The 16,063-nt window shown below is 42.6% G+C and overlaps 1 protein-coding gene across 10 annotated transcripts in view; it reads right to left on the reverse strand.

Moving 5' to 3' along the window:
• The window catches only part of nlgn3a (neuroligin 3a), a 100,404-nt gene that overhangs the window by 12,707 nt on the left and 71,634 nt on the right, over positions 1–16,063 (reverse strand). For 3 of the 10 annotated variants that reach the window (XM_078261496.1, XM_078261488.1, XM_078261490.1), the window contains one exon: positions 15,528–15,534. The exons of the other annotated variants lie outside the window; for them this stretch is intronic. In XM_078261496.1, coding sequence (XP_078117622.1) covers positions 15,528–15,534 — 7 coding nt within the window. The remainder of the gene's footprint in view (positions 1–15,527; positions 15,535–16,063) is intronic. 10 annotated transcript variants of the gene reach the window in all.

Raw genomic sequence — 16,063 nt, forward strand, 5'->3', positions numbered from 1 at the left:
TTGCAGTCTTCATCTTGACAGCACTACTCATCTGTTCGGACATGATTTTCGAAATCACGAGTGCTGTTTTACCGATCTCAGAGAAAATCAGAGACGCAGCTCCTACCACTTCACAGTGCTGCTTTATTGCTCATGGCGGTTTCACTGCCGGAGTCATGGAATACCACTGAACTCATGATATGGAAAGCTGTAGCAGATGAAATGCTCCAGAAATGGCATGCATAAAAAACATTATTAGACAATTTCACATTTAAGCCACAAAGACTAGCAGGGAAATATACAGACACGCAGACTCAGACGCAGACAGTTTGTGATATTTCAGCGTCAGTGTGGGTGGCTGTGTTGAAGTCTTTGTGTTTATGAGGTAAACGGCAGACTTAAGTGCCAGATATATCACTTTGGTAGTCTTTATCAGAGGCGGTGGGGGGCTTATTTCTTCTTGGCGAAGATGAAGTGTTTATTTACAGAGCTATTTACATTTATTTGTTCGCAAGTAGTAAGTAGAATTAATGTGTCTGGGTGAGTGAACTGTGAAATGTTTTTGTGGTGAGTGTGTTTACTTGTATGAGCCACAATTTGTGTATTTAAACAATGAGTTTGGGTCTGAAAGTGGCAGCTGTTGGCAGCGAAGATATCACCACGTCTTAATATGAGTTTACGAAGTAACCTCTTTTTTTCTGTTTCTGCATCATTCTACGTGGATGAGCCATCAGCTTTCTGTGGCAGCTCAAAGGACACTGCCCTTTGAGCTGTCCTGTGGTTGTGCTTCTCTACAGGATGCTGGCCTGTGCCGTGTCCCAGGGAGGGGAAGCAGATGTCGAGGGTTTCACCCACTTGAAAGCATTAGAGGGGCAGTCGCAAGATGAAAGATGGCCGCTCCGAGGCAGAGAGGGGGGCTGGGGCTTAATCCTGCCATCCCTCCCCTCTCCTCCTCCTCTCCCCTCCCTTATCCTCCCCTCGCTCTTTAGTGGTATTGCCTTTCTTCACATCTCAACTCAGATTGTGCTGTGCAAACAGAGACAGTCATAGCGCAGAGAGTCTGTCCTGAATCCCAATGCAGACAGCCATGCCACAGACACTTTCTAAAAGTCTTTGATCAGAAAGTTGCTGTAGGAAAACGTTTGCCAGCAGAGAAGCTTCTGTGATTGCCATGGCGATTTTGACAGACATACGTATATCAAATCTGTTTGCCGTAATTGAGGAGAGCAGCTTGAATGCAACTAGGCTTGGTCTCGTGTCTGTCTGAACCCACAGACAGCCAACTGCTGAGGAGGCTGCAGCCAGGTTGACAACAATTGATTTATCTCCCATTTTTGGTTGATGAAAGGGAGGAAGAGTGACTGAGGCTTCACTATTGCTTGTTGAGAAACGTATAAATCCAGCGCACATGAGCTGTCACCGGACACGATAAATATGCATTAGAGCTGTGTGTGATGAGCCCCACTGTGTTATGAAGCTCACTAGGGAAGGTCAGAGAGAGAGAGAGGAGAGAAGAGCACAGGCTCTATCACCCACTGAGGGAATCCACTAATTATCCACACTGGGAGGTGTACGTGTGTGTCTGTGCGTGCACGTGTATTTATGCTGACTTTTATTGATAAGACACAGAGATGATGAATAGACCGCCAGACGACAGGCATCATCTTGATGGGGGTTAACCATTTGTGACATTGTTTTGCCTTCAGTATCTACTCTGACATCTACGCAGTGAACGACTCCTCGCTCAACATCCCGAAAAAATTAAGCAGAAAGGGCATGACGCAACACCATCAACATGTGGGCCACATTCATATCTTGCATGTTTTACCCTGTGAAAGCAACAGATAGCCCTAACATTATCTGCTTGTGTTTGACATGCGAGAATCCGACACCCAAACTGTGAGCAGATCCATCAAACCATAGCGTTGCTGGCAGATTGAGGTCACACTGAATTATGACTGGAGCTCCGAGGTAATCACTCATTGGGTCCCTGCTAAAATGCTGTCGCGCCGCTCTGCAGCCACCTCCGTGCTGCGGTTTGCCGACCTCGACCGCGCTGCCTCCTCGCTAGATACCCGTTAAACGGGCATGCGGTTTAGATCATGGATTGGCTGAGTTGCTTGCGGAGATAATTCACCGCTGATAGAGGAAAAAAAGCTTGACCTTGGGGGTATGACGACCACGGCATAGGTTTGAGAGCCACAAACCACACACACACACACACACACACACACACACACACACACACACACACACACACACACACACACACACACACACACACACACACACACACACACACACACACACACACACACACACACACACAGGCTCAGACAAACACACAGGTTTAGGCCATGTTTTGACAGTAACAGTTATAAAGAAATGCTAATATTAACGAGCCAATGCCACATCACTGGAGAGAGAGTAACGTGACACGGCTGTGTTTTGGATTACGTGTCAACTATGGGCATGTGTGAGTGTTCAGTCCGTGTTAATGGACAGGGATGTTCTGTTGGTGATGATGCCAGTAAGCGCCATAAATGACTGTACTTTGCAATCTGGAACAGCTGGCAAAAATCACTGAAGCATCAGCGGTGAGTTTTATCAGTCTGTAAAATGCATCCTGCAAAGAACACTCAACAACCTTCTCAACAATGTCATCCACATAAAAAAAGAAAGAAAAACAAACTTAACAAAGATGTCTATCACATGACCTTGAAAGTTTGGATTGGCCAAGTCTCTTTTTATAGGTCAGTAATTCATTTTCTTAACAACATCCTACATGACTTTAAGAGCTAGTAGGGGAGAAAATATGTAAAGCTACAAAATCTTATCAAAATTCTTCTCAGACACATAAAAGCCATCACGAGAGAGGAATAACGTGGCCACAGGGACGTCTTTCTTTCTCTTTCCCCCCCACAACTCCTACTAGATCTTCTACATGATTTTTCCTCGCCTTTCAATCTTTCCTCTGCTATGATTTTCTGTGTCTCTCCATCTCACTCTCCCTGTCGGTTTTTCTGAGAGACCGTGCTGAGTCCCTCCCTGCTGATTATTAGACGTAAGCCCGCGTTCAGCAGAGCCTGAATCCTCTGAGCCATCTTACCTCCACCATCACTTCACTGTAAACAAATCTCCACAGACCCGTGGACTATGCAAAGCTCCCTCTGTAACAAACATTTCTCCATCTACAGTCAAACTAGGCTAGCACTCAGTTGGACACATTCAATAACTGTTGCTCTGCCTATGTTTGAGCATTTCATTCACTCTTCTTTTATCTCTCTTTCTCTGTGCTGTTTCCCCCCCATTTTCAACTCTCATTTTCTGTCATGAGGATCCACATTGTTATTGTTTTTCTAAATGACAAAGATATATGAAGTGCTTTACCCCCACCTGAAATATTTAAAGCCAGCTATGAGATGAACACTTTTTCATTTTGTCTAATTGTACGCCCATGGCCACTTGCAGTCTCATAACACAGGGTTAAAGCTGCTGTCTCCATGGCTACAGCCTACAATACCACAGGCTGCATCCACTTAAACACAAGTGCCTCTGGTCTGATCATGCATTAGTCCATGGATAATTTAGTCTGGCAGCCCTGAAACAACACCTACATTGTTTTTTCTGTTCCATTAAAATGCTTCAAACTCGTCGACTTCAAATGAACGAACGAGCTGATGGAATCAGAAAAAGGGCCATGTGCCGTTTTCTGAGGCAGTAGCATCATTGAATACAGTTTCTGGATTCCCTCGGGCTACAGCGATATACTGTAAGTTAGAGCACAAAAGCTACCAGGCAGTGTTTGTGTGTGTGCACATGAATGTTAATCCAAGAAAGGCAGTTATTTTCCATACTTGTTTGCTTAAACAATAAAAATGAAACATGACATGAAATGGCCCAAATAGGACTCACTACTTATGATTCATTGCATGCATGATTTGTTTTCTTGCTCTTTTATGATTGCAACTATTCTTGTTACCTGACTTCACATGTTTCCTCTGAACCAAATTTACTCTGGACTGATTTTTTAACAGATTATCTAACAGGATAGCTGCCAGAGAAAATGCATCTTCCTCCCAGAAACTGACTGTTTTGTTTTGCATAGACCAGAACACAAAAGCAAACTGTTGCCTAATTCCTACAAAACGTAAGTCTTTCTTACATCTTGGGAGGTGTTGTAACAACATTCAAGTGAAGAGCAGTGGGCTTTGAAACAGAAGGACTGCCCTGCTCGTGTTTCATCATGTCCATATAGAGACATTGTCTGAGGGGCCAGTGTTTTCATCCATCAGTGTGAGACATGCTTCATGCCAGCCCTATATAATGTTGTTTGAAGCTGTTGGTCTTCTGCTCCAGCCTCTGAGGAGACTGCCTGCTTGCCTGCAGGCAGTGGCTTAGGCCAGATAAAGAGTTTGATCCACGGGGGTGGATGGAGGGAAGAGGGAGGGACTGAGAAAGCAGAACAGAGGAGATAGAGAAGAGAGGGAAAAAGACAAAAAAAGGATGGGATGGGAGAAGAACACAGAGGAAAGATGAAGGTATGAGTGTAGGAGAGGATAGAAATTGGGAAATAGCAGGAGGCAAGATGAGAGGAGAGGAGAGGAGAGGAGAGGAGAGGAGAGGAGATGAGATGAGAGGAGAGGAAAAGAAAAGGAAGAGGAGAGGAAGACGAGGATAAAAATGACCCCACTGACAGGCTGTACCAAGGTTCCAGGATCGATGTGCATCTGAGCCCGGCGAGTGTGATATCTCCTACTAATCATGACGTGACATCCACTGGTCAATACCACACACTCCAGGCCTCATCATCACATGCACACTGGCCTCCCTCTGTCTGCACGCACAGCACAACAGGGCCACCGCTCCTCCTTGAACTCAGCAACCTGGCTGCTAATCACAGGCATGCACACCACACCTGAGTCGAACAGTATTTGTGGACTAATGCTCAGAAATCATTTCAGCCTAGAAATTGGCGTGGGTGTGGGTTTACATCGGGACATTTCAGATTAGCGCGTGTTATAGTTTGCTGTAAAGCAGATTAAATACTTCTCTGTGATTGTCTAAACTTTTTGCTGCTTCTCTGTTGTATTGTTCAAAACAGCAAATTGGATCTGGCATTCTTAGGAGGATAACACTGCTATTTATTTGAAAAGCCTATGTGATCCAGTTAAGGTGCTAGCAGACAGAAGCACAAGCATAAATAGGCATAAATCCACTCATTAACTACTGGCTAAAAAACTGGCTAAAATTGACATTCAGGGCAGCTTTTAAGTACTTTGCTGCATTTGCCGGTAAAGTGTGTTTGATGGACAAGACAGGGTGCAACTAGGCTCTTTTTTATTTAGCTGACATCTGGTGACTGACAAAGTCATGCAGTTTGTTCAGTACATTCTATAAAAGACATACAGTTCATGCACAATCTATGAATAGAGACATTGTATATCATTAAAGAAATATTCTTGTCCAAGATAGAACACTTTTTTAAAAGCTTTTTTTGTGGGGGCATTTTAGGCCTTTATTTGATAGGACAGCTAAAGAAATTAAAGGGGGGGGGGGGGTGGTGATGGTGGGGGGGGGTTATGACATGCAGTAAAGGGCAGCAGGTCGGAATCGAACGCAAGCCTCAGTACATGGGGCGCATGCTTAACCAGGTGAGCTACCCAGGTGCCCCAAGATAGAAAAGTTTTAACAAAGAAAGAATCATTATTGATCGCATATGCACTTAAATCATGGCAACAAAATGCCCTTTAGTACATTTATTATTTCTTCAGCTGTTTCCTGTATTTTTTGGGATGTTATCTTTCTCATGACTACACATGCATGCACATAATGTATACAAACTGCATTGATTTCTGTCCTCTCCCCTCGCAGCCTCCAAGAGAAACGGAGAGTCTGCACGGTGAATTTTTCCATTTGCACTCATGCATGTGTCGCTAACGCTGCAGCCTCTGAAAAGCAGAGAATACTATCTCCTTCTACTGCTAGCTCTCTTTGTGCTGTGGCATTCAAAGCGGTATTCACTGAGCTCAATCCACACTGCTGCAGTGCCTAGATTGGCCTGATAGCTGTGTACGCACAACAACAACACACACTGTCAGCGAGCCTTGACTAGGCATCGATGTCGAAATGGGAAGAATAATGAGTTATTACAGGGTTATCTGTGTATATCTCCATGTCATGACTGTGTAAGCGGCCCTGCTAATCTCATTAGATGGGACAAATTGTTAAAGATGTTTTCTGATTTCCTCTCTCTTCTCCTACTGTGTCCACAAATAGATTTCAGATCACTGTGCTGAGAGGAAATGATAAGTGCCTTCAGCTCCCAGAGAAACTGGTTTTCATAAGAGAATTGTGCAAGTGGCTGCGTAGTAACAGTGCAAACATCTGACTCCTGTCTAACTATATGCACCATGTTTTACACCTCAATCTGCATTGTATAGCAGCCCCAAAGCTTTGTTCATTTTTATATATGCAGCAAGCAGTGACAGCCAAAGACAAAGCGTGCACTCACTTCAAGGAAGCAAAGCTCCATAAGTACAAATCAGTCTGTAATGTAAAATATGTCTAGCATGGAAGGGTCAAAGATATAAGTCACACACAAATATGACAATTCAGCCATGAAATTTGGAAGGATGGGAAGCTTCTATTCTTGGCGACATATTGCCTGTGACAGCCAGATGGGATGGCTGAAATTCATTTTTGGGCCAAGCAAAGCCACGGAGAGGGCGCAGTTGCATTTGTGACAGACAAATTATCGCAAGGGGTGTACAGCCCCCTGGGGGGAATCAGAAGGATTCGGAGCAAAGTACAGAAAGAGTGACAGAGAGAGAGAGAGGGAGAGAGGGAGAGAGAGAGAGAGAGACCTCAGTCTAAGTGCCTACAGAAACAAATTAGCTGCGAGCTGTAGGGGTATGGGAGTTGATACTGAGATGGATACACACATCTCGGCCAAAAGCAGGAGGTGGGTGGAAGCTTATTGCTTACCCTGGCCCTTTTCACAGTCTTCCAATACAGCAGATCACTAGCTTACAAGCTTTTGAGTCTGGTTCAGAAAAGGATATGTCCCCACTTACATCTGATTGTAGCTCACATGCAAACGTGCATGGTGTTCATGCACAGTTGAGACTGTTGGTCTGGATCCTTCTAGTCAGTCTTTTAGTTTCAGTCCTATCACAGTTTCAGACGTAAATAAAGCCCTCAAGCATTTGGACACAACAAAATCTGCAGGCCCTGATAAACTGGATCCCTACTTTTTAAGCTAGCAGGAAATTATATTGCTGTGCCCTTAACTAATATTTTTAATCTGTGTTTGAATACAAATGTCATTCCTCCTATCTGGAAATCAGCCTTTGTGGCTCCCCTGCTAAAAGGTGGTGACCCTACCATCTTAAATAACTACAGACCAATCTCTAAACTGTCTGTCCTGGTCAAGGTTCTTGAATCCCTTGTCAGTGATCAGTTAAATAACTTTTTTAACAGTTATAATGTGTTGTCTGACTTCCAATCTGGTTTCAGAAAAGGGCAGCTCTTAAGGTTTTAAATGACTTTGTTGAATCCATGGATAATAAGCAGCATTGTGCAGCCCTATTTATTGACCTTTCAAAGGCATTTGATACAGTGGACCACATAGTGCTTAAGCAGAGACTGTATAGGGCTGGGCTTTGTGAAAAAACTGTCGGCTGGTTTGTTAACTACTTTACAGACAAAACTCAGTATGTGCAGGCGGAGGGCAGCACTTCTTGCTATCTTAAAATAACAAAAGGCGTGCCTCAGGGGTCAGTCTTGGGGCCACTGCTATTCATCCTCTATATCAATAACATTGATCATAACATGTCTAATGTAAAATTTCATTTTTATGCCTTTCGTTCGAATCTAGAAAGAGGCTGGTCGCTGCCACTTTTATGTCTGTACTTGACTTTGGTGATGTTTTATACATGAATGCTTCATCTCAAAGTTTACACGCACTGGACACTGTTTACCATGGAGCTCTGAGGTTCATCACTGGTATGAAAGCCCTCACTCACCATTGTGAACTGTATGAACGTGTTGGATGGCCTTCTCTATCAACACGGAGACTTCAACATTGGCATACCTTCATATACAAGGCTATTTTAGGTCTCCTTCCATCCTACCTTCTGACCTATATCAGTGTAAATAGTACCGAGACTTACAATCTTCGTTCCCAGGATCTTTTCCTTCTGTCTGTTCCAAAGGTTAGAACTGAGATGGGGAAAAAAGGCCTTTAAGTTTGCTGCTCCCTCTGCCTGGAACAAGTTACAGAAATCCATGAAACTTACTGAGCTGGTCTCATTGGTCGCTTTTAAGAGGATGATGATTGACTTGGAGGCAGCCACATCTGGCTGCAGATGTTTTGTCTGATGTGTTTAGGATTGTGGTTGACTTTGAAAGATTTGCTGTGTCAGTTGTTTTATGTTTTTTGGTGTTTTTACGTATTTTGTGTTTGTATGTACTGTATGTGTGGTTGTACTGCTGCCTGTCTTGGCCAGGACACTCTTGACAAAAGATATTTTTAATCTCAATGAGTCTCTTCCTGGTTAAATAAAGGTAATAATATAAAATAATAATAAATAAAAATAATGCACACGCAGAGCATAAACATGTTGGCTTAGCTGCACGTGTGCATCCTCTAAATATCAACTGTCTCTCCAGGGAAATCAAATCCTACTATAGCTACACAGAAAATAGTAATGGAAAATTCCTACAGGCAACATGTAACATATATATATATATATACACTATACAATGCACCAACATAAATGCTACCACAACACAAACACACACACACGCACGCACGCACGCACGCACGCACGCACGCACGCACGCACGCACGCACACACGCACACACACACACACACACACACACACACACACACCTGCACAGACACATACACATGCTCTTATAATTCAGGAAGCTCATTAGGCACCACACACAGCGCACCTAGTAGGCAGCAAGCTTTTTTTTCTGACCAAGAACATCAGCAACTCTTTTAATCTAAACCACCATTAATGAAGCAGAACCAGAGGAGAAAAAAAAATTCCCCTGCATGCGCTGTAATTCCTGTGCCCCACTCAAAATTATAGTGCCTTCCTATTATAGAGAGTTCCCCTGTTACCGATGCCTTTTAGGGTCAGTGGTCACACCAGCAGCAGCCTTCCGGGCTGATTAACTATTGTCCAAGGCATGAGCGTGCCAGGCTGGGCACAGGCTCCAACAGTGTAAACATATTCTTCTAGCTGTGCCTGTGTCACTCTGTGTTCCTCTCTCACAGCATCTGACACTTGTGTGCACACCATTGTACCAGTAGCCCTGCAGCCAGAAGCCACACAAACTTGTTCTAATTCAAGGCGCCACACTATGCAAACAAACAGTGGACAAAAATAGAACGGATATGCGTCGCCCTCGCCCTCATTCTTGGGCACACATTAAAGATTGAGAGTGAAACTTGGGCCTGGGACAGGATGGCATTGCGAATGTTATCCCTGCACCTGCCTGTGGAATTACCTGGTTAAAGGAAGGCTGCTGTGTTTGTGCATTTATTGAGTTTGTGTATGCTTTTGTGTGTATAAGTGGCCTGTGTACTGTGTACTGTGAGAAACACAGTGGAGGGATAGCAGCACTGTCACAACAGCCCATCCCTGGAGAGCACTATGTCTGCCTTTCCTGCCTCATGCTTCATACTGTAAACTCCCATTGAGTCAATTACAGTGGCAGGCTCTTTAGCCACCATAGCCACTTACTGTAAGTGGACGTTTAGACAATTGGGTTATGACATGTCCTAGTACTTGTGTATCCATTGGCAGCAGCGGCTTCCTGAAAATCTACTCGAACAAATCAAGTCAACTGGAAATCCCAACAATTAAGAGCTATTTGTGCAGACTATCTGAACTCAGCATTTGTCCACTGAGCATCGATTTGCTGCAAAACTAATCTAAATCAATCCATTCAAATGTTTTTTTTTTAAATTTTGATTAAGAATCACACTGACTTAGATGTTGACATTAATAATAGAGATTAAAAATGTGTTGATCAAAGTCTTCATCAGTCTGAGATCCTTCATTTCTGCCTCCTCTGAACAAAAGTGTGCTGACTACACATTTATCTGTGCTACAAGCTAGAAAATACATCTTAGCAAGACAAACAGACAGACATATGGATGAACTAAGCTGTCCACATCTATTGTCATTGTGTCACCAGTGGAGAGGGGAGGGAGGAAAGAAATGGGAGGTCATGGGAGGATAAGAGAGGAGGGGAAAAGAAATAAACGAGAAGACTCAAAATTCCTCTGTGGGTGCTATTGTCCCTAGAGAGTATTCAAAGCAGGCAAGGGCTCTCTGCATAAGAAAATGGTACTCCGCATGCTAACTGTGACTTGGCATTCATTGTGAGGAAGACACAGGCATATCAATGCATTGGGTGACTCATGCAACCATTTCATCTCCAATATGTGCTGTTCTTGAGCTCAATACAAAGGCTCTCAAATGATTTTGGAGTGTGATTTGGTTGAATTAAATTTTGGGTTAGAAATACACCACATATTCATCACTTTTTCAAAAGACTTTTTGAACAGTTTTCTTTGACAGTTTAAGCCCATGCAGAGGAGAAACAACTACATTCTGAGCTAGTCCACGTCTAAGAAGCTTCGATGGCTTTCGGAACGGTTAGCTCAAAGCATTTTCATTAAACTGTATTTTGCACAGCTCTGCCACCTCTCTATAGGGTCATATTGGCTTATGATGCTCTGCAACTGTGAGTAATATATAAGTCAGTGTATTAGATCTGGGGCCTGAGATGAAATCTAATTTCTATGAGCTCAGTAAGAGAGATTGCTTGCTGATACACATCCACATATCCAAGGCCACATCTGGCAGGCCCTATCAAATATACATGGACCTCAGCAGATCATGATACGGCTGCACTCCCATTATTTCCTCAAGTCCACAACATATTCTAATTCCTTGCAAGGTGTTTGATACAGACACTGACATTTACTTTGATATTTACCAACTATGTGCAGATAAGCATGTCATGACATCTATTTTTTGTATTAGCGCTTGCCAACGTCTTAGTTACTGTCCGATCTCATGAGGATACCATTTAAGAAATGAATATTGTAATGAAGGCAATAAAGCACTGAGATGACTTGGATGATATTGAGAAGTGACAGTTAATTTCAGTCATTGGGGTAGCCAGCTGATAACAGATTTATAGCATCACAAACCGTAATGGACAAGTAATTAATATCTATTGTGCAGACTTCATTTGGGACGCTAATGCATCATATTGAATTTCAGATGAAACAAAAAAAACAGAGTGACAGAAAACATCTCAATGTCTGGCGCCGTGTCAACCTCATTTCAGAGCAGCCAGCCTAATAACAAGGACTATATACATTCCCCTTTCACAGCAGCACTCCAGCCATTTTCAATTTTGACAGGATAGAATGCAATGTATTTTTACCTCCGTTCCTTTCTGTCAAGCTCTGAAAAGGCCAAATGGGTAGTGGTGGACACACCACCTCAATATCCCCATTTGTGTTGGCTGCTTACAGAGGAGTGGTGGTGCAGGGACTAAAATGCAGAGTGACAGGCCGAGGTCCCGGCACAAGGGCAGAGAGCTGTGAGCTGAGCTATGGTGAGGAGCAGTGCGTCCTCTGCCCCGGCAGCCTCATTCACTATTTATTTGTGTGTCTGTATGTATGTGTGTGTGTGTGTGTGTGTGTGTGTGTGTGTGTGTGTGTGTGTGTGTGTGTGTGTGTGTGTGTGTGTGTGTGAGCATACTGCCCATGCTAGCTAGCGTCATTCTGTTTGCTTACATTGTGTGAGTCCTTGTGCATTCACACACGTCTGCATTCTGGTGAGCTGTGCGACTGCCTCACTGAGGTAAGAAAGGCATTCAATAGTTGTCTTTATGCCTCAGCGGTCACAATTCAGATTATCAGTCTTTTACATTCAAACCAGGCTGTTAGCAGTGGAAGGGAGTAAAGAAAAAATAAAAAAAATAATATCACAACAGCACTCCAGCCATTTAAGAAAATGAGAGTGCACACGTTCCTTTCTAATGTTTTTGTCCTCTTTTCCATGGTAACATGCCTTTGTTTCTGTCTGTCTGTTTCCATATCTTCCTCCATATTCTCCCCTCTCTGTTGTGTCTCTTGCTGCCAGTGCCAGTAGGCACACAGCTGTAGCCACATGACATCCCCTGTAGTGGGAGAGTATGTGGACTTATGTACACATGGACTGTGTGTGTGTGTGTGTGTGTGTGTGTGTGTGTGTGTGTGTGTGTTTTCATGTGTGCTAAGCTGAACCGAGGTGAGCTGAGCATGGGGGGGAATATTTATGGACCTGCCATAGCTGTGTGTGTGTGTGTGTGTGTGTGTGTGTGTGTGTGTGTGTGTGTGTGTGTGTATGTGTTCAGAATGTGTATAGCAGTGTTTGTGCAAGTGCGTACATATTTGTAAAGTATCGATGTGGGTCTGTGGAGATGAGTTATGTGTGTGTACGGCCGTGTGTGTGTGTGTGTGTGTGTGTGTGTGTGTGCTCGTCTATCAGTAAGGCTGCATGCTGGCACGCTCCACTTTCTCAATGTCAAGCTAGCACATATTCAACAGCAACTAATGTCACTACACTTGACACATATCTCACCCACAGACATTCTTTTCCAGCACACATTCAGAGTGGCATCGGTAAGGCTATTGCCATTACCATAGAATGTGTCATTGTCAGCTTCCATCACCACCACATAAAGAGATGACACACAGGTCTGGTCTGTAACACACAGATTAGCTCCTTAGCATGTGGGAAATAGGTATCTATACATCAAACAGCAACAACTCAATTTGGGTTTTAAGTTTTGGCTTTTTTTCAAACCAGTAGACTACAGTTTTTTATTTTTAACTGCATTTGTTTTAAATAATAGAAGTAAAAATGTAATCACTCTATTTTAATGAAATTTTTTTTTACCGGTATATTCTGTATTATATTCAAATGCGAAAATATATGGGCAATATGGATAAAATCCAATATCATGGTTTATGACATTTTATACTGTCATTGATTTATTGTGATGAAGTACAACATATAAAATAGCCAGACAGGAATATCTGTTTTTGGCAAATGTAGCAAATTAAAGAGCTGACAAGCCAAAGCACTTCATCACATTGATGCAAACATGATATAAAAATCCAATTTGACAGAAAACATTCCTGCTTATTGATTTGCAACATGGCCCACAATGGTCAAATAACAATATGGAATCTCTGACAGTTCATCTCACGGTGTATATCATTATGTTCCCCAAACTTAATAAAAAAAATAAAAAAATAAAAATAAAAAAATAAATATATATATACAAATTTGCCCACCATGTCTTATTCAGAGTGCTTCTTATCTTAAAAAGGTATTTATCAACAAACAGTCAAAAGGGAGTGTTGTCTTATTATCATGGTCATCTTATATTTGGCCAATATGGTATTATTATTCACAGGTGAGAATAATACGTATTCTTTGTACACTATTCCCCCAAGTACATTTCCACATGATCAGAATCTAGTTGCTGTCATTTACTGTAAATAGCTTGGAGCATATCAGTTCTACCACACATTGTCTCCCCTCATGTCACTGTGCACTTTGTTTGCCTGCATTTCTACATGGGGAATGTTAGCTACTGGTCTGTGTTTATTCAATGAAGTACTTCCATGGTAACATGTTTTCCTGTTTGAATTTTAATCAAACATAGGCCACCTTTTTTTCAGCCAAGGTGTTTTGGCTGTGATGGGTGTGCAGTGATTTTGGCTCAGATCTGTAGCTGTTCCCATGAACACCATCAGGTATTCACAGTGCCATCTCTGATGTCGCAGCTGTCCCTCCTCCTCGCCAGCTTCCTTAGTTTTGACACAGAGAAATAGACTGGTGCTTTTGGGTTACTGACAAATTACAGGCAGCACAATCTACACTGTTTGAATAATTTAACACTATACCACTTGGGGGTAATTTGCAAAAAGAAAAAGAAAAACCTACACACCAAACTTCTGTCTTCAGGGTTTGAAGCAGGAGCTATCATCCGTCTGTCCTCTGGGATTTTGTTATCTTGTATCTTTCAGTATGTCTGCAAGTGAGGACCATGTTTTGGTATCACAGAGGCGGTTTGGCTGTCTCAGAGGAGAACTCAGGTACCCATACACCCCCTGTCTTTCCCAGGAGGTCAGGGGGAGAAGTCAAGGTGGGCTGCATAGGTAGTTGATCCACAGAGGGAATGTTTATTCCATACAGCGCTTTAATAGAGAACAGAGGGAGAGGAGGAGTAATGGAAGCTGGTAGGGCTGTAGCACAGTGGTGCTGTTTCTTATCGAGTCTCCCTCCTCTTCTAATGAGCATTCTATTAGCAGCTAGGGGACGGATTTAGGCAGTTAGGCATACGGAGAAGGCTGGCTAACAATGCAAGTGGTAAGCTAAACAGCTGTTCCCTCTCTGCTGCCACCCCCCCATCCCCGGCTAATGAAGCCCTGAACGATGAACAGGAGTCCCAGGACATGGCGGAGAACAGCCATAGACACCCAGACGGGGATTCTCAGTCACTCACAGGCCTCATAAAAAAGTCTGTGTGGAGAATAGCTTCACTGATAGGATAACCAAGGCTCCAATTAAATAGTGGTTCTAAGGGGAACCCTAAGAATAGCACATTGGGCGAGCACAGAAATTTTTATGAGCACCCTGCACGGCTCTGTGTTTGGAAAGTAAACACTCCTTTGCATTGTTTTTCCGAGTTGAGGATGTCGGAAGCCATGATGCCTTTCATAATGGATAATAAACAGATCACTGTGATGATTTTTGTGAAATGTTACATTGCTACATTTCATTATCCTCAGTGTGAATGGTGTTCGCAGTTGTGGGCATCGATCAAGATTAGTAGTATGCCATCTGGGTATGTCAACATCTGAAATACTGCAGAGGATGCATGCTCTCCAAACAGCCTTCACTTAAACAAGGAGAAATGTTTTAGGATAGATGCCTATTTTTCAGATGATAAAAAACTTGATACAGCATCATGTTTGGCTGGCAAGACGCAGCATTTGTTTTAGTTAAATGTCGAGTCTGTCAAAGGCGTGATTGTCTGTCAGGGGCCCAGGTCACATTCAAATGATACATGCGTTAACATTTACTTGCACACTTGAAGGTATTCTTTTTGTCTTTGTTGAGGAATCACTTCAGCTGTCAAGGCTGCTGTATGCTTTAAATGAAGAGCTGTTCTGAACATGGGGCTGCATCAGAGCTTCTGATTCTGAAAGTCTACACTTATATTTTGCAGCAATTAGCCAGGTGTGAGTTTCGAGTACTCTGCAATTTTTTTTTCTCCAATCTTCACACAACTACGTCTGCCACTGTGTTGAATACTAAACTGCTCATCATGAACAGCTTTGAGGGAAATCTTTCCTTTTAGTGTTTGCTTTAATCTGCATTTGTTAGCTCATGGATATCGTAGGAGTCGCACTGTGAGTTTTGTTTTACTCCTACATTCCTGTTCTTACCTTTCGTCTAACAGACAGAAGCCTCACTGGTTTCTGATCCACTTCATTGCTGTGCTTTGTCAGCAAACACTTCCTCAGCACTTCCTGCAGCTGCTTCACAATAAAAGCCTTCAGGCGGCATCATCAATTTTGTAGGCAACACTATTCTTCTTGTTCTGCTTGATTGCTGTATGTATGCCTACCATTCTGTTTCTACTGAAATCATATGGTATCAAAACACCTTAATGAAACCTAACTAAAAGGTTTGAAACAATAAAACCTGTAGTGTAGATGTACTATGTGATCACAGCATCTTAAAAATGTATTTTGTTGGTGTGTGTTATTGTTTGTTGAAAAATAAGACAATCGTGATAAAAATTGTTACACTTTTGTTTTCTTTTCCAGTACTTATGGAAATCAACAGCTGCTTATAAACCTAACTAACTAAACTCTAACTGCCTAAACTTAGATCTCTATTATTCCTATAATTGAAGATGAATTACATAATTCTTTCCAGGAAACTTCCTAGAAAAGTATGGACCCAAAAAATAAAGCTT

This window comes from Sander vitreus, chromosome 10 (assembly GCF_031162955.1).
Source record: "Sander vitreus isolate 19-12246 chromosome 10, sanVit1, whole genome shotgun sequence".
NCBI lineage: Eukaryota > Metazoa > Chordata > Actinopteri > Perciformes > Percidae > Sander > Sander vitreus.